This window comes from Topomyia yanbarensis, chromosome 1, assembly GCF_030247195.1.
Source record: "Topomyia yanbarensis strain Yona2022 chromosome 1, ASM3024719v1, whole genome shotgun sequence".
Classification (NCBI taxonomy): Eukaryota; Metazoa; Arthropoda; class Insecta; order Diptera; family Culicidae; genus Topomyia; species Topomyia yanbarensis.
The window spans coordinates 87,802,043-87,821,934 of NC_080670.1; the positions used below are offsets into that span (position 1 = coordinate 87,802,043).

General features: G+C 40.4%; 1 protein-coding gene across 1 annotated transcript; it reads left to right on the plus strand.

Moving 5' to 3' along the window:
• The first annotated feature begins 13,220 nt into the window (after positions 1–13,220).
• Positions 13,221–18,733, plus strand: LOC131694085 (uncharacterized protein K02A2.6-like). The gene is made up of 2 exons (XM_058982464.1): positions 13,221–13,356; positions 15,928–18,733. The coding sequence occupies exon 2, from the start codon at positions 15,950–15,952 to the stop codon at positions 18,731–18,733; it is 2,784 nt and encodes a 927-aa protein (XP_058838447.1). The 5' UTR covers positions 13,221–13,356; positions 15,928–15,949.
• The last annotated feature ends 1,159 nt before the right edge of the window (positions 18,734–19,892 follow it).

The following is a 19,892-nucleotide window of genomic DNA, read 5'->3' on the forward strand; positions in this document are numbered from 1 at the left end:
TATTATTTCCATCGACTACAATAGGTAATGTACCTATTTTCGCCATGTTTTTATTATTATCCTACGCATTTAAAGTGGGTGGTTGGAGCAGCGTCTACCATGGCACACTAGATTCGAGCATTCGTTGAGCTTAAACACGAGAATTTTTGTTATTCTACTGGATGAAGTAAAGGTATTGAAGTCAATTTATTCCGTCGTTTATAGTCCGAGTATTTACTGAAATAGTGCGACACCCTCCCTCATATGGCCAAAAGAGGCTCAACACCTACTTTATAAAGAAAAGGTTATCATTATCTCCAATTTTAGTTAAGAAAGAAGCATCAAAAATGCAATCTTATCATAGTGTTTGGTTAGTGTCGAACAGTGAGAGAAAGAGATTGAGAAGGACTGCAAAATCTCACACAGGAGAAAATTGTTATTCAACTACAAATCAGAGTTCCTTAACCGACATGTGTGCGTTTTTTCTCGCTGATGGAATCATTTTTCACAGCCTAAGAGGTCTGCGCTGTTCGTTTTGCAACGAGCGTCCCTGTATATACAATATACATAACTGACGTACATAAATCGCCTTTTTTCGGGGGTACTTCATTTTAGTGTTAGTTTTTTGGCGTAACCTAAAAAATGGACAAGGAATTTCGATCTTGGTGGGCAGCAGCGCGACTTACATACACATGCACTTTCGCGATGCACAGAACAGAGCACCGATGCACATGTCTTGCCAAATTCTCTTAAGATTTTCGCGAACAAGAAATAGCTGGATGAGGTCAATATCCTGAAAATGGAATTAAAAAACAGACGAAAATGCAACGTAAAACACAATTTTAGAACTAGGAACGTTTAACTGAGTGCAAGGTTATGATTTCATTTGCAAACGTTTATATGATGCATAAGCTTATCTGATGCGCAATATTTTTGAAATTTGTTTTCGTAATACTTTATACATCAATAAATATATTCTACTACTCTTATGTCTCAAATTATTACATCCCGAATAGAAATAAATCTTACGGTGATTTTCCAAAAGTTCTTTTCGCCGACTTTTGAGGTACTTTTGCCATATGTAACACATTAAACAGTTTCTAATTTGAAGATGCGAGATCGTAGTTCTTGAGTGTAATGTACAAAACGTTTTATTTTTGGCGTAAAGTAACCCCCAATGACGGTATAGCTCAAATTATTCACTTTCCATTCCATTCATAATTATAATAAATCTTATAATTCGTTTACTATAAAATGATTCAAAAAATATTGGCGAATCACAGCGTGATTGACTCACAGATGGCAAGTATGTAAAAATGATGGGAAATTTTTTTGGTATTTACGAAACCTTCTCTAAAACCTCAACACGGAATCCAAAATGGCAAGAAAAACGTTAGGTATGTTATAGATATCTATCAAAGATATAACTGCAAAAATCTGACGTTACTTAAATATTTTTTTGTTTTAATAACCGCTGACATTGGTTATTTTTCAGAAAAGAAAAAATGTGTTGTTCACGCGTGCCTGAGCTATTTTGGTGCATCCGGAAATTTTACCACCTTTTTCAAAATTCCCTATCCAGTGTTTCACAAATAAAAGCAGCTCTTGCACTTCTCCAGTAAGCGCCGAAATTATATGTTCAGCTCATTTTACTTCGGCGGATATTAAGCCATTACAAATCTTTTTTAAAAATTATGTCAAAGTACATTTTTTTTCTGAAGGGGTGGCAAACAAAAAATAAATATTTATTTTATTAAAACAAAAAAAAAATTTTCATTTTACATTTTCCTCCGATCGTTCTCGTGGACTAGGGATTTCGGATAGCGGGGTTGTTTTACTTAAGCAATTCAAGCAAACTTTATTGAACCAATCAAAAGTTCATATAAGAAAGGGGTGGTTTTTTGTTTTAAATAATTGTCGTTTCAAATAATTTTTCGAACAGTACAATTTCTAATAGCGGTTTAATCTGTTTCTAAATTCCCAATAAAAGCTTGAATGATCATTAAGAACTTAATATGAAGGAGTACTTTTAGGTATTATCCAAACTTTTGGTTGCTTGGATAGTTTTCGTACGGTTGTAGTGGCACGACTTTACACAAAAAGCATGAAAATTGGTCAAAGATGACCCTGCTTGATAACAATATACAGAAACAGGATTGTAACATTTTACATATGGACTGGCGAATTGGCGAATGTACATTCTGTGCATACTATAATTTTTCGAGCTCTAGTGAAAACGGCAGGTTTGGTTTATTGCTTGTGTTTGAAAACTTGTAGATTTGTTTGTTTGGTACATGATAGTCATTTGGCTCTGTTCCGTGTACATCTTCGAAATACTTGCATTTTACCCCATCTTGTTGTGCAGTCGTATGGATTTACGAAACGTATAGGAATCATCAGTTCATATTTGTCTTTTTCATATAAGGAATGCAATCACTCTGAAACTCGACTTGTCGAGCTAGACCCGGAGTGTCGAGTATCATATACCACTAGATTCAGTTCGTCGAGATGTGAAAATGTCTGTGTGTGTTAATTATTGTAAAGTTGTAAAATTTTAAAAGTGCATTGACAATGACTGCATAACCACTTTCAAAAGTGCATTGACTTTCGTGCATAACCACTTAAAATAGTTCTTACTTTTCTTCCTTCCTTCTGCCCCACGAGACTGCATCAAAGCGTTATATCGTGGGGAGGCTGATTCGGTCGTGAGGTACAGTGAACTCAAAAAATAGCATGATCACTGGCACAACCTAGTGGTAGAGTTGAAAACTATTTGGTCTTTCACAGCTCTTGATCTTCCGAATAGGTTTTCCGACGATAGATACCCTGTACAAGATCGAGATCACGAGATATTTCGAATAGAATGTTCTTTTGTTCAAATTTCAATTTCGCTTTTTCCATTTACATGATTTTAACAATCTATTTCAGCTTTAATGGTGGTACTTAAGGTATGTCTTTGTATAAACATGATTATATATTGTCGAGGACAAGTTAAGACAAAATGATACAATAGAGCATACATTCGAGCCGTTTAGCTCCGAACACCTATTCGGTTAATCGCTGTGGTGAACTTTCGTGAGCCATGTGGCTCCCATTTCTGTGAGCCATTTAGTTCCTGTTTTCGCGAGTCATCTCAGTGAGTCATTTATTCCTCAGCGGTGGAATTTCTCTCGATACCGATGCCCGTTGCGTGAGTCAATTAGCTCCCAGTTTTTTCCTAGTTCTTGGAATATTTCAGAATTAAAGTCTCTTCCGTTCCTTGAAAAACGGCTAATTTGATTTTCACAAGCTTAGTCTTAAATGGAAGGTTTAGTAGCAGACTTTAATCTGGTGAAGTTCATACGAATTCAGATTGTTTCCTTATAGAAATTATTTTAGAATGTAACAACCGATCTCTATCGACTGTTGCGTTTAAGGGGTTATATACTAAGTTGGAACTCAAAAAATCGAAAAAAATTTTTTTGAATATTCTGAAAGTACATACTTTTGAAAATATCTGTGCAAAATTTCATCCAGATCGGAGCACTAGATTTAAAAATATAGCCGTTCGCAGCGCGCTAGTTCTTCCGCGTATGAAGTTAACGCATAACTTTAAACGCAATTATCTCGAAATATCGTGATATCGCAAAAACTATTCATCCGATTTTCATTATTTTTTTTTGAATTGTTTGTATTTACATTCTCGTGTACTTGAACGGTTCCTTTTTTATCCGAAAATGTTTGATTCTTTGCGATGAATTTTTGTTTAAAATTTTGAAGATCCCAAAACTCATTTTTTGGTTAACACGTTTTATTTACAGGAAAAACAAATTATTGGGAAACCGTTCAAGTACACCACAATACATTTTTCTTCAATAATCTTTTTACTTTTTTGATTTCAGTTGAGCGGTTCGGCTTGAAGAGCGTTCAATGCAAACCTCTGCCAATAAACTCGCTACGGGGGATGGGCCATAACTCCGCCAACCTTCAATATCATTTTTAATTCAACTTGTTTTTAGAACTTCTATAGCACTACCAATGAGCTGTCTTTTGCCTTTTTTTAAAAAAATGGCATAAAACAAAATCACGAACTTTGCTCTCTTTTTCGCCACAACTTTGTATATAACCCCTTAAAATGAAATCGATTCAGAAGTCGGTCTGTAAGCCTTGCCATGAGATGTTTGTTTGAGAATTCACGGGCGCGTCCTTCCTTCCGCGCACATTAAACGTTTCGTTTGATGTTAGACTGCAGCGACGATTTTATTCGGACGTCCTATCTACCATGTTCACCATTCTTGGTCAAAATAAAAAAAATCATGGGAGGGCAATTTCCAAAACTACTAGAATAATTTTCAATGACGAAAAGCAAAACTCTATGAACGCTATTGTTGTTTTATAAAAGGTGACAATTTTTTTAATTGAGGTTATTAAAACAAATTATTTGCCCCCTCATTTTTTCCAGCGATTTTAAAGGGGGGGGGGGTTACATAATTTTTGAAAAAAGATTTGTAATGGCCTTATTGCAAATAAGAAAAGCTGCGAAAACCGCATATCCTTCCTCTATTGGACGGATGGATTCTCCGATGTAATGCAGGACGTTCATGGCCGCAATATGACAAAAATAACATAACCTTTTATAATTCAGAGTAGGTTTTGTAATACTTCAAAACTTCATGAACTTTACCAAATTGCGCAATAAAGTAAAAGTAATTTCTTACCATCACGTTTGTATTCCATATCAAAATAATTTGTATTTACCTGTAAGAATATCGTTTTGAAATTCACTTCCTCTATAAAAATTAACCCATCATCCTTTTTGTAATTGCAGGCCTGACAGACGGGTGTCTCACAACACGTTTTAGTTTTGCTTTGATTCTTCAATAGAACATAACAGTTTGGTTAGGAAATTTTACGAGTTAACATGACACAGTAAAAATAATGAATATTAATTAAAACGTAATTTGTAAATTTATTTATTAAATATTGACGTAATACTTAATCTTTTATAATTTTCCATTCAAATTAACATAAATAAAAATCACATCACTCATAACACACAGCTACAGCATATCTCAGTCAATATTACTGCAGAAGATTAAATCTGATCCATGCGACAGAAATTTCCACTACTAAACGATTTTTTCAATTACATATCATGTATTAGTACATGTAAAATTGTTTTATTTAAATGAAAATCGCATAAATTTCAAATCACATGAAAATTTAAGTTACAGGTTATGTAGCACATTTCTTACACTCAAGTATCTGCTGTTAATCTGCTGTTAATCTGTTGGGTTTATTCGAACTGTGAACGATGAACTGAATGGTAAATGAAAGATATTTTGTTATTTTATTTATCATTCGTTACTTACATATAATAATTCATTTTGTATTATACGACGACTTGAAAATCAGAACAGAACAATTATCAACAACTATTAATGGATGATATATGTTATAGTTACGTTTACTATTGTGATAGATCAATGAACGTTTTTAATTAGCAGTTCGATCCCCCATTTATTTTAGAATAACGCATCAGAATATTTTGATATTTAGAGTAGGTATACCGTCCAGAGGTGAAAGCAGCATTCAAAAATCGGAGAAAAACACTTAGAGCACTGAAGCGTATACCAGCAAAGGCCCCACAAAAAGCGGATGCACTGAAAAGCTTCCAGGAATCACGGGCAGCAGCAAGAAAGTCTATCCATGACGCCAAGAAAAAATCATGGGAAGACTTCGTCGCGAAGATATCTCCAAGTTCAACTACGTCGGTCCAATGGTTACACGGATAAGCCAGAAGAAACAGCTGAAGAACTGGCTCGGGGCAAAAAGTTAAATTTGCCGCCCTCTTACATATTTCTGACTAACCAAAATATCTCATCAGTACAGTTTTCTGCGCATGTTTATGAAAATTGTAACAGAATAGTTAACAACAACGTTACTTTGAAATTTATCTAGTTTTTTTTACATTAGATGTTATTAGTTAGTTTTATGAAAACTAATTAAAAAAACTAGATTTGATCGAAACATTACTTGATGTTAAGATTCTTTGAAACTTGATAGTGTCGCCACAAATTTCATTTTTTGGCAGATTTTTCATTCTTGCGGAATGAAGCTCTTTTCAGCCATTTTCTCGATAAAACATATATTACACCTTAAAACGAATTTTTGGTTTTTATTAAACTTTCAATAAAGAAATAAATATATAGTATAAAAGCCAGGACAAAATTGAAAGGGTGAAATTTCCTTTGTTTTTTAATCCATTTGGAATCTACAGAATAAAACGCATTCAAGCTTGACCAAGTAGCCTTGCAGCAGCGTTACGTATTAATCACGGTGAGCAAGGTAAGGCTACAACTCTGTTAACAAGATCGCACTTAACCTTTATGTGTTCGACAGCGTACTCCTTTGCAGATTTTAATTTATGAAATTCCAGTACTCTTTCCCAAACTGAAAATTGCAACTTAGTGACACCTTAGAATAATACCAAGTGTAGATGTTACGGACAAGAGAAAAAATAAATAAGTTTATTAATTGAAATACTCCAAAAGAAATTGTTATTAATTAACTAGACAAAGATTACGCCATTGAAATTAATCATTAAATGTACTTTTCTATTGCAATTGGTACTTATTTTGGCTATTTCACATACGTAATAGCAACTTTCTATCGCCTAATTTCATTAAGCTTTCAAGGGGTGGAGACTTCTCCATCCTTGCATCATGCATAAAACAAGCGGTATCGCCACAGGAGAGCTCATTCGTGCATCGGACGGCGTGGCGAACGGATCGCCTTGTAGAAGCAACAGCAGCAGCAGTGGGTCGAGTATTTCTCCCCCTCCCTTGAGCGTGCATTTAAGACGCGGTGTCGTCGCACAGAGGCTCATTCGTGCATCGGACGGCGTGGCGAACGGATCGCCTAGTAGCAGCAACAGCAGCAGCAGTGGGTGGAGTACTTCTCCCCCTCCCTTGAGCGTGCATTTAAGACGCGGTGTCGTCGCACAGAGGCTCATTCGTGCATCGGACGGCGTGGCGAACGGATCGCCTAGTAGCAGCAACAGCAGCAGCAGTGGGTCGAGTACTTCTCCCCCTCCCTTGAGCGTGCATTTAAGACGCGGTGTTGTCGCACAGAGGCTCATTCGTGCATCGGACGGCGTGGCGAACGGATCGCCTAGTAGCAGCAACAGCAGCAGCAGTGGGTCGAGTACTTCTCCCCCTCCCTGGAGCGTGGAAGTGTCGTCGCACAGAGGCTCATTCTTCCATCGGACAGTGTGGGAAACGGATCGCCTGGTAGCAGCGGCAGCAGTGGGTCGAGTGTCCCTCCCCAAATTCAAATAACAGAGCATCGCACCACCATGGAGGGCCATCCTAAAACGACGCAATCTACAGCATCGACGACCTCAAATCACGACAATGGCGCAATTGGTAGCAAAACTTCGCTTCCCAAACGGTAAGTATCGGCAAAATACTTCAACTGACATGGAAGGTACTGTAGTCGAGACAGTATTCTTGTAGACATTAAGGAGCTCTAGTAGTCGAGATAGAGTATCCGCAAAAAAAATAAAGTAGAAAGAATTCTACTACATAGTACTCTGATGGTCAAGACAGAGTAACTAAGAATTTCCTTTTCTCGTTTACACAGGAAATCCAAAAACAAGGTTACAAAGAAAATGCTACTAGAAGAGTTAGCAGCCTTGAAAACCGAAATGGCTAGCATGAGATCGGAGAGAAACTGGTTCAGAGATCTCTCTCGCGAACAGTTCGGGTATCCTTACACCCAGTGAAGTTTTGGAGTCCGAACAGCCTGCATCTACCGAAAACAAATCCTTATGGACCACGATGAGCAATATGTCCCTTGGCTCACTAAACATTCTAGAATGTAAGCCTTCGGAGGGCGAGAGCGACGTCGACAAAAGGGCTTATGAGCACTGGAAGGAAATTCTCACCGCTTCATTTAATTTGGTACACGCGACTGACGATCGAGCGAAGATGGACATATTCCGAATCAAAGCAGGTTCGAATTTATTGGAAATAATGCAAGGGACATCCTCCACAGCAGACATGCCAAATGAACAAACGAACCCATTTTCCAATGCTATTGCCCGGCTAGATCTTTACTTCGGGTCAAGAACATATATCATCGGACAACGTGGGAAGCTAATAAACACGGTACAGCATGGAGGAGAATCTAACATCTCATTTGTGAGACGTGTGGCAGCAGCAGCCAAGCTTTGCGGCTATAAGTTGGAAGAGGAGATGGAGGCTGTGGTGCGTACCATAATCAAAGGTACAAGTGATAGTCGTGTTCGTGTGCTAGCCCACAGGAACTGGGTTAATCAAGGTGATATGAACAGCTTGGTCGCAATGGTGCGTGACCGTGAAATGGAAATGTTTAATGAGGAGGAATACCTAAAATTGAATCGCCAGAATAGCGCGACCATTGCCGCAATAGCACAAGCTGCAGACGCACGACCGCAATATCGTCGTGGTACTGGATCAAGATTCAGGAACATTCAACGAGGAAGAGGGTCGTTTCGGCGAGGATTGGCTGGTCACGAAACATCGTTCCAACGAGCTTGCTGGCGATGTGCTAGCATTTATCACGATGCTTCTCTCTGCCCAAATCTGGATAAAGTGTGCCACAATTGCAAACGGCGTGGGCACTTGGCCCGTACCTGTTCGGCTCAGTCTCATATAGGAGTGGGACAGAAACGACCATTAAACGAACTAGGAGATGAGGAGCCGAGACCGAAAATTGCAGCAATTAAACAGAGCGGTGAAGAAGATAACGACAAGGTAGTTGAAAACGTGGAAGTAGAATAAGCTAAGCTTCTTTAATTTTTAAGCTATTTTATCTAACATTGAAGATGTATTTTGGGTTTTGTTAATCGATGGAAATGAAATAAATGAAATATTAAACAAACTACATGATCATTAATGGAAAATATTAGAGAATCATCCATATTGGCGTTCACTCCTATCGTTCGTATTTCGAGTTATTCTTATTAAAAAGATAGTACTGCTGAAGAGCAGAAAACAATATATTGGAACTATATCGCTACAACCAACCTACTACAATTTGCACTAGTGCACTCAGAACGACAAAACCGCTTTAAGCAGCGTCGGATGATCATATGGTGTCTTCTGATGGTTAATAGGAAAACATTCCTCAATTACACCACCCAAAAAAGTATCGAAGATTCAAAGATAAAATAGCTGACGACAGGAACGTATGATGATTATTTCCGTAAAACTGTCCAATTTGTTGCAGGTGCTGGAAAAATCACTACCTGAAAACCGTTTCACAAACAATGACTGTGAAAAGATGGTGTGCGCTGTTCCTGCTGTAGATCTTCCAACGGAAGAAGACGCTTATGTTGTCGGGCGTATAGCGGGGACAAAAGTCATATTTTTTATCGACTCGGGTGCGCAAGCAAATACCATAACAAGAAAAACCTTGGATAAAATACTGTCAGAAAAATCCAAAATGAATAAGCTATACGATCTATGCTACAAATCAGACAAAACATTACGTGCATATGCTTCACAAGGAAACATCAACGTGATTGCTACTTTTTCGGCAAAGTTGTATGTATCTAAAGACAGGCCGGTTTGCTTAGAAAAGTTTTACGTGGTGGAAGAGATGATGTCATTACTGGGTTTCAATACGGCAGCTCGGTACAGCCTACTGGATGTAGGATTGAGAGTGCCCGTTGGCGGATACGACAGTATCTGGAAAAGCGAACTGGCTATGGTAAACAAAATTTCAGCCACCGAAGAATTTCCCAAATTCAACATTCCACCAGTATTGCTGCATTACAATAAAGAAATGCCGCCTGCAAGAAATGTTTATACGCATGTACCACCAGGATTCAAGAGATTAGTACAGCAGAAGCTCAGTGAGCTTTTGTCGTCTGGAATCATAGAACCAGTGCTAGAAAGTATGGATCGCACATTCTGTTCCTCATTGTTAGTAGTGCCGAAAGGGAAGGATGACATCCGTTTGGTTGTTGATTTAAGAGGCCCTAACAAATGTATTTACCGCACACCCTTTAAGATGCCCACCTTTGAAGCAATACTATTGGAACTACATGGAGCCAAATGGTTCTCAACCATCGATCTCAAGAATGCATTTTTCCACATCGAACTTGACGAGCGCTATCGACATTTGACTAATTTCTTTTCTGGAGAAGGACTATATAGATGTAAGCGACTCCCGTTTGGTCTGTGTTACGCACCAGACATATTCCAAGAAATTATGCAGTGTTATCCTTTCGGGCTGTAAGGGCACGATCAATTATTTAGATGACATATTAGTTTTTGGAACTACTAAGGAGGAGCATGATGTGTACCTTAAAGAGGTCTTGGAGCGACTAGAAGATCATAACGTCAAAATCAACGGGAGTAAATGTTTGCTAAATCAACAGGAAGTTCCATTCCTAGGCTTTCATTTATCAGCTTCTGGGTGGAGTGTAGAAGATGAGAAAATTCGGGCGATTAAGAACTTTAGAAAGCCTCAAAGTCAAGACGAAGTCAAAAGTTTTCTAGGCTTGATCAATTACATTGATCGATTTATTCCTCATCGAGCTGACAAAACTTGGCAATTAAAAGAGTTAGCACGAGCAGATCATTTTTACTGGTCGGAAGACTTAGATCGTGAATTCGAATACCTTACATCTACAGCCTGGACAAAAATTAAGACTTTAGGCTACTACAACCACACTGATAATACGGAACTCTATGTTGACGCTTCACCGCACGGCCTTGGAGCGGTTCTAGTTCAATTTGACAACGATCAAAAGCCAAGAGTTATTGCATGCGCCTCTAAAGCTTTATCTCCAGCAGAACAGAAATACCCACACACCCAAAAAGAAGCTCTGGCTCTAGTTTGGGGGGTGGAAAGATTTTCAAGCTATCTGTTGAACATAACTTTCAAGATCCGATCGGATGCAAAATCAAATGAGTTCATTTTCGGAGGTAAGCATCGAATCGGCAAAAGAGCCATATCGCGAGCGGAAGCATGGGCACTCAGATTACAGCCCTATGATTTCTCAGTTGAAAGTATCCCAGGAGATTTGAATATAGCAGATGCACTTTCAAGATTAGTGGTCGATACTAAGTCAACCGAATCTTTCGACGACTCATCGGATGGTCACCTATTATTCATATTGGATTCAGGAAACGTTGAGCTGAACTGGAATGAAATTGAAACGGAGGCAGAAACCAACAAGGAACAGATCGAGATTCGAAAATCTTTGATATCAGGGTTATGGAATACAGAACTGCGGGCATACGAATGTCAGTCCAAGTATTTGCGAGTGTTTGGAGATTTAATATTCAAAGAGGATCGCGTAATACTCCCCGATAGTTTGCGAGCAAAGGCAATCGGATTAGCACATCAAGGCCACATGGGGGCAGCGTCAATGAAGCGTATCCTGCGAAACCACTTTTGGTGGCCCGGAATGAGTAGTGACGTGCAGAAGCATGTTAATGGTTGCGAGACATGTCTAAGGTTGTCAAAAAAGAATGCACCACTTCCACTCACAAGTAGAGAGCTCCCACAGGGACCGTGGGAAATCCTGCAGATTGATTTTTTTACAGACAATGACTTCGGCTTTGGTGAATTCTTGGTGTTAGTCGATACTTACTCTAGGTATCTACAAGTGATCGAAATGAAAAACATGGACGCAGATACGACCAATGCAGCTCTGGCCAAAATATTTGAAGTATGGGGCTACCCTTTGGCAATCCATAGTGATAACGGGCCACCATTCCAGAGTAATAAATTCATAAAGACATGGGAAGATAGAGGTGTTAAGATCCGTAAGTCCATCCCGCTAAGCGCTCAATCGAACGGCGCTGTTGAGAGACAGAACAGTGGTATCAAAAAGACCTTGGCAGCGGCTCGATTGGACAATGTAAATTGGAGAAAAGCTCTAGAACAGTACGTCCATACACACAACAAAATTAGACCTCTATCCCGTGTAGGAGTAACCCCCTTTGAATTATTAGTGGGCTGGAAATTCCGTGGTACCTTTCCTGGTCTCTGGAACACCAACTCTCAAGAGACACTAGATCGCACTGACATTCAACAAAAAGACGCAGAATCAAAGCTCCAAAGCAAGAAATATGCCGACGCCCGCCGAGGAGCAAAAGTTTCTGATATTAAAGTGGGAGATACTGTATTGTTGGCACAGCAAAAAAAACAAAAATCAGATCCAACGTTTTCTGCGGAACGTTTCACTATAATCGCAAGGGATGGAGCAAAAGTTATCCTTCAAAGTGAGCGAGGAGTTCAGTATTCTCGCAATGTCCAAGATGTGAAGAAAGTACCGGAATTCCTCGAGGAACCTACAGAGAGAAGTACGCCAGAGAAACATGCAGAGGAGACGTATAACTTAAATCTGGATAACCATGGAAGTTTGTCTGACATCAATCTAAGCAATACTGAAAACATCGACGAAGACACCCATCAACGGCCAAAGAGATTAACAAAAAAACCAAACAGATTTGATGATATGGTACTATACCATATTTTTGAATAGATATAGGTAAGCATTACATATGAGCGAAAAAATCTATTACATAACGAATATTACTGAATTAAAATTTTCTTAGGCGAAACAATTCAATACGAACGACGACTGCGATATATATCCTGGGAATTGGCGAGAATGGAAGAAACTAAGAACAAAAACACATATTATACTTTAGGAAAGCTAAACGTTTCGAACTTTCGAGTTAACAAAATAATTCTACGTCGACAGACAAAACTAACTTACAAAATGAAATGATTACACTTAGATTAAAATGCAACATGTGATTAAATAATAGTTATGGATGAAGAGTAGAGTATTGTAGATGTTACGGACAAGAGAAAAAATAAATAAGTTTATTAATTGAAATACTCCAAAAGAAATTGTTATTAATTAACTAGACAAAGATTACGCCATTGAAATTAATCATTAAATGTACTTTTCTATTGCAATTGGTACTTATTTTGGCTATTTCACATACGTAATAGCAACTTTCTATCGCCTAATTTCATTAAGCTTTCAAGGGGTGGAGACTTCTCCATCCTTGCATCATGCATAAAACAAGCGGTATCGCCACAGGAGAGCTCATTCGTGCATCGGACGGCGTGGCGAACGGATCGCCTTGTAGAAGCAACAGCAGCAGTAGTGGGTCGAGTATTTCTCCCCCTCCCTTGAGCGTGCATTTAAGACGCGGTGTCGTCGCACAGAGGCTCATTCGTGCATCGGACGGCGTGGCGAACGGATCGCCTAGTAGCAGCAACAGCAGCAGCAGTGGGTCGAGTACTTCTCCCCCTCCCTTGAGCGTGCATTTAAGACGCGGTGTCGTCGCACAGAGGCTCATTCGTGCATCGGACGGCGTGGCGAACGGATCGCCTAGTAGCAGCAACAGCAGCAGCAGTGGGTCGAGTACTTCTCCCCCTCCCTGGAGCGTGGAAGTGTCGTCGCACAGAGGCTCATTCTTCCATCGGACAGTGTGGGAAACGGATCGCCTGGTAGCAGCGGCAGCAGTGGGTCGAGTGTCCCTCCCCAAATTCAAATAACAGAGCATCGCACCACCATGGAGGGCCATCCTAAAACGACGCAATCTACAGCATCGACGACCTCAAATCACGACAATGGCGCAATTGGTAGCAAAACTTCGCTTCCCAAACGGTAAGTATCGGCAAAATACTTCAACTGACATGGAAGGTACTGTAGTCGAGACAGTATTCTTGTAGACATTAAGGAGCTCTAGTAGTCGAGATAGAGTATCCGCAAAAAAAATAAAGTAGAAAGAATTCTACTACATAGTACTCTGATGGTCAAGACAGAGTAACTAAGAATTTCCTTTTCTCGTTTACACAGGAAATCCAAAAACAAGGTTACAAAGAAAATGCTACTAGAAGAGTTAGCAGCCTTGAAAACCGAAATGGCTAGCATGAGATCGGAGAGAAACTGGTTCAGAGATCTCTCTCGCGAACAGTTCGGGTATCCTTACACCCAGTGAAGTTTTGGAGTCCGAACAGCCTGCATCTACCGAAAACAAATCCTTATGGACCACGATGAGCAATATGTCCCTTGGCTCACTAAACATTCTAGAATGTAAGCCTTCGGAGGGCGAGAGCGACGTCGACAAAAGGGCTTATGAGCACTGGAAGGAAATTCTCACCGCTTCATTTAATTTGGTACACGCGACTGACGATCGAGCGAAGATGGACATATTCCGAATCAAAGCAGGTTCGAATTTATTGGAAATAATGCAAGGGACATCCTCCACAGCAGACATGCCAAATGAACAAACGAACCCATTTTCCAATGCTATTGCCCGGCTAGATCTTTACTTCGGGTCAAGAACATATATCATCGGACAACGTGGGAAGCTAATAAACACGGTACAGCATGGAGGAGAATCTAACATCTCATTTGTGAGACGTGTGGCAGCAGCAGCCAAGCTTTGCGGCTATAAGTTGGAAGAGGAGATGGAGGCTGTGGTGCGTACCATAATCAAAGGTACAAGTGATAGTCGTGTTCGTGTGCTAGCCCACAGGAACTGGGTTAATCAAGGTGATATGAACAGCTTGGTCGCAATGGTGCGTGACCGTGAAATGGAAATGTTTAATGAGGAGGAATACCTAAAATTGAATCGCCAGAATAGCGCGACCATTGCCGCAATAGCACAACCTGCAGACGCACGACCGCAATATCGTCGTGGTACTGGATCAAGATTCAGGAACATTCAACGAGGAAGAGGGTCGTTTCGGCGAGGGTTGGCTGGTCACGAAACATCGTTCCAACGAGCTTGCTGGCGATGTGCTAGCATTTATCACGATGCTTCTCTCTGCCCAAATCTGGATAAAGTGTGCCACAATTGCAAACGGCGTGGGCACTTGGCCCGTACCTGTTCGGCTCAGTCTCATATAGGAGTGGGACAGAAACGACCATTAAACGAACTAGGAGATGAGGAGCCGAGACCGAAAATTGCAGCAATTAAACAGAGCGGTGAAGAAGATAACGACAAGGTAGTTGAAAACGTGGAAGTAGAATAAGCTAAGCTTCTTTAATTTTTAAGCTATTTTATCTAACATTGAAGATGTATTTTGGGTTTTGTTAATCGATGGAAATGAAATAAATGAAATATTAAACAAACTACATGATCATTAATGGAAAATATTAGAGAATCATCCATATTGGCGTTCACTCCTATCGTTCGTATTTCGAGTTATTCTTATTAAAAAGATAGTACTGCTGAAGAGCAGAAAACAATATATTGGAACTATATCGCTACAACCAACCTACTACAATTTGCACTAGTGCACTCAGAACGACAAAACCGCTTTAAGCAGCGTCGGATGATCATATGGTGTCTTCTGATGGTTAATAGGAAAACATTCCTCAATTACACCACCCAAAAAAGTATCGAAGATTCAAAGATAAAATAGCTGACGACAGGAACGTATGATGATTATTTCCGTAAAACTGTCCAATTTGTTGCAGGTGCTGGAAAAATCACTACCTGAAAACCGTTTCACAAACAATGACTGTGAAAAGATGGTGTGCGCTGTTCCTGCTGTAGATCTTCCAACGGAAGAAGACGCTTATGTTGTCGGGCGTATAGCGGGGACAAAAGTCATATTTTTTATCGACTCGGGTGCGCAAGCAAATACCATAACAAGAAAAACCTTGGATAAAATACTGTCAGAAAAATCCAAAATGAATAAGCTATACGATCTATGCTACAAATCAGACAAAACATTACGTGCATATGCTTCACAAGGAAACATCAACGTGATTGCTACTTTTTCGGCAAAGTTGTATGTATCTAAAGACAGGCCGGTTTGCTTAGAAAAGTTTTACGTGGTGGAAGAGATGATGTCATTACTGGGTTTCAATACGGCAGCTCGGTACAGCCTACTGGATGTAGGATTGAGAGTGCCCGTTGGCGGATACGACAGTATCTGGAAAAGCGAACTGGCTATGGTAAACAAAATTTCAGCCACCGAAGAATTTCCCAAATTCAACATTCCACCAGTATTGCTGCATTACAATAAAGAAATGCCGCCTGCAAGAAATGTTTATACGCATGTACCACCAGGATTCAAGAGATTAGTACAGCAGAAGCTCAGTGAGCTTTTGTCGTCTGGAATCATAGAACCAGTGCTAGAAAGTATGGATCGCACATTCTGTTCCTCATTGTTAGTAGTGCCGAAAGGGAAGGATGACATCCGTTTGGTTGTTGATTTAAGAGGCCCTAACAAATGTATTTACCGCACACCCTTTAAGATGCCCACCTTTGAAGCAATACTATTGGAACTACATGGAGCCAAATGGTTCTCAACCATCGATCTCAAGAATGCATTTTTCCACATCGAACTTGACGAGCGCTGTCGACATTTGACTAATTTCTTTTCTGGAGAAGGACTATATAGGTGTAAGCGACTCCCGTTTGGTCTGTGTTACGCACCAGACATATTCCAAGAAATTATGCAGTCTGTTATCCTTTCGGGCTGTAAGGGCACGATCAATTATTTAGATGACATATTAGTTTTTGGAACTACTAAGGAGGACCTTAAAGAGGTCTTGGAGCGACTAGAAGATCATAACGTCAAAATCAACGGGAGTAAATGTTTGCTAAATCAACAGGAAGTTCCATTCCTAGGCTTTCATTTATCAGCTTCTGGGTGGAGTGTAGAAGATGAGAAAATTCGGGCGATTAAGAACTTTAGAAAGCCTCAAAGTCAAGACGAAGTCAAAAGTTTTCTAGGCTTGATCAATTACATTGATCGATTTATTCCTCATCGAGCTGACAAAACTTGGCAATTAAAAGAGTTAGCACGAGCAGATCATTTTTACTGGTCGGAAGACTTAGATCGTGAATTCGAATACCTTACATCTACAGCCTGGACAAAAATTAAGACTTTAGGCTACTACAACCACACTGATAATACGGAACTCTATGTTGACGCTTCACCGCACGGCCTTGGAGCGGTTCTAGTTCAATTTGACAACTATCAAAAGCCAAGAGTTATTGCATGCGCCTCTAAAGCTTTATCTCCAGCAGAACAGAAATACCCACACACCCAAAAAGAAGCTCTGGCTCTAGTTTGGGGGGTGGAAAGATTTTCAAGCTATCTGTTGAACATAACTTTCAAGATCCGATCGGATGCAAAATCAAATGAGTTCATTTTCGGAGGTAAGCATCGAATCGGCAAAAGAGCCATATCGCGAGCGGAAGCATGGGCACTCAGATTACAGCCCTATGATTTCTCAGTTGAAAGTATCCCAGGAGATTTGAATATAGCAGATGCACTTTCAAGATTAGTGGTCGATACTAAGTCAACCGAATCTTTCGACGACTCATCGGATGGTCACCTATTATTCATATTGGATTCAGGAAACGTTGAGCTGAACTGGAATGAAATTGAAACGGAGGCAGAAACCAACAAGGAACAGATCGAGATTCGAAAATCTTTGATATCAGGGTTATGGAATACAGAACTGCGGGCATACGAATGTCAGTCCAAGTATTTGCGAGTGTTTGGAGATTTAATATTCAAAGAGGATCGCGTAATACTCCCCGATAGTTTGCGAGCAAAGGCAATCGGATTAGCACATCAAGGCCACATGGGGGCAGCGTCAATGAAGCGTATCCTGCGAAACCACTTTTGGTGGCCCGGAATGAGTAGTGACGTGCAGAAGCATGTTAATGGTTGCGAGACATGTCTAAGGTTGTCAAAAAAGAATGCACCACTTCCACTCACAAGTAGAGAGCTCCCACAGGGACCGTGGGAAATCCTGCAGATTGATTTTTTTACAGACAATGACTTCGGCTTTGGTGAATTCTTGGTGTTAGTCGATACTTACTCTAGGTATCTACAAGTGATCGAAATGAAAAACATGGACGCAGATACGACCAATGCAGCTCTGGCCAAAATATTTGAAGTATGGGGCTACCCTTTGGCAATCCATAGTGATAACGGGCCACCATTCCAGAGTAATAAATTCATAAAGACATGGGAAGATAGAGGTGTTAAGATCCGTAAGTCCATCCCGCTAAGCGCTCAATCGAACGGCGCTGTTGAGAGACAGAACAGTGGTATCAAAAAGACCTTGGCAGCGGCTCGATTGGACAATGTAAATTGGAGAAAAGCTCTAGAACAGTACGTCCATACACACAACAAAATTAGACCTCTATCCCGTGTAGGAGTAACCCCCTTTGAATTATTAGTGGGCTGGAAATTCCGTGGTACCTTTCCTGGTCTCTGGAACACCAACTCTCAAGAGACACTAGATCGCACTGACATTCAACAAAAAGACGCAGAATCAAAGCTCCAAAGCAAGAAATATGCCGACGCCCGCCGAGGAGCAAAAGTTTCTGATATTAAAGTGGGAGATACTGTATTGTTGGCACAGCAAAAAAAACAAAAATCAGATCCAACGTTTTCTGCGGAACGTTTCACTATAATCGCAAGGGATGGAGCAAAAGTTATCCTTCAAAGTGAGCGAGGAGTTCAGTATTCTCGCAATGTCCAAGATGTGAAGAAAGTACCGGAATTCCTCGAGGAACCTACAGAGAGAAGTACGCCAGAGAAACATGCAGAGGAGACGTATAACTTAAATCTGGATAACCATGGAAGTTTGTCTGACATCAATCTAAGCAATACTGAAAACATCGACGAAGACACCCATCAACGGCCAAAGAGATTAACAAAAAAACCAAACAGATTTGATTATATGGTACTATACCATATTTTTGAATAGATATAGGTAAGCATTACATATGAGCGAAAAAATCTATTACATAACGAATATTACTGAATTAAAATTTTCTTAGGCGAAACAATTCAATACGAACGACGACTGCGATATATATCCTGGGAATTGGCGAGAATGGAAGAAACTAAGAACAAAAACACATATTATACTTTAGGAAAGCTAAACGTTTCGAACTTTCGAGTTAACAAAATAATTCTACGTCGACAGACAAAACTAACTTACAAAATGAAATGATTACACTTAGATTAAAATGCAACATGTGATTAAATAATACTTATGGATGAAGAGTAGAGTATTGTAGATGTTACGGACAAGAGAAAAAATAAATATGTTTATTAATTGAAATACTCCAAAAGAAATTGTTATTAATTAACTAGACAAAGATTACGCCATTGAAATTAATCATTAAATGTACTTTTCTATTGCAATTGGTACTTATTTTGGCTATTTCACATACGTAATAGCAACTTTCTATCGCCTAATTTCATTAAGCTTTCAAGGGGTGGAGACTTCTCCATCCTTGCATCATGCATAAAACAAGCGGTATCGCCACAGGAGAGCTCATTCGTGCATCGGACGGCGTGGCGAACGGATCGCCTTGTAGAAGCAACAGCAGCAGCAGTGGGTCGAGTATTTCTCCCCCTCCCTTGAGCGTGCATTTAAGACGCGGTGTCGTCGCACAGAGGCTCATTCGTGCATCGGACGGCGTGGCGAACGGATCGCCTAGTAGCAGCAACAGCAGCAGCAGTGGGTGGAGTACTTCTCCCCCTCCCTTGAGCGTGCATTTAAGACGCGGTGTCGTCGCACAGAGGCTCATTCGTGCATCGGACGGCGTGGCGAACGGATCGCCTAGTAGCAGCAACAGCAGCAGCAGTGGGTCGAGTACTTCTCCCCCTCCCTTGAGCGTGCATTTAAGACGCGGTGTCGTCGCACAGAGGCTCATTCGTGCATCGGACGGCGTGGCGAACGGATCGCCTAGTAGCAGCAACAGCAGCAGCAGTGGGTCGAGTACTTCTCCCCCTCCCTGGAGCGTGGAAGTGTCGTCGCACAGAGGCTCATTCTTCCATCGGACAGTGTGGGAAACGGATCGCCTGGTAGCAGCGGCAGCAGTGGGTCGAGTGTCCCTCCCCAAATTCAAATAACA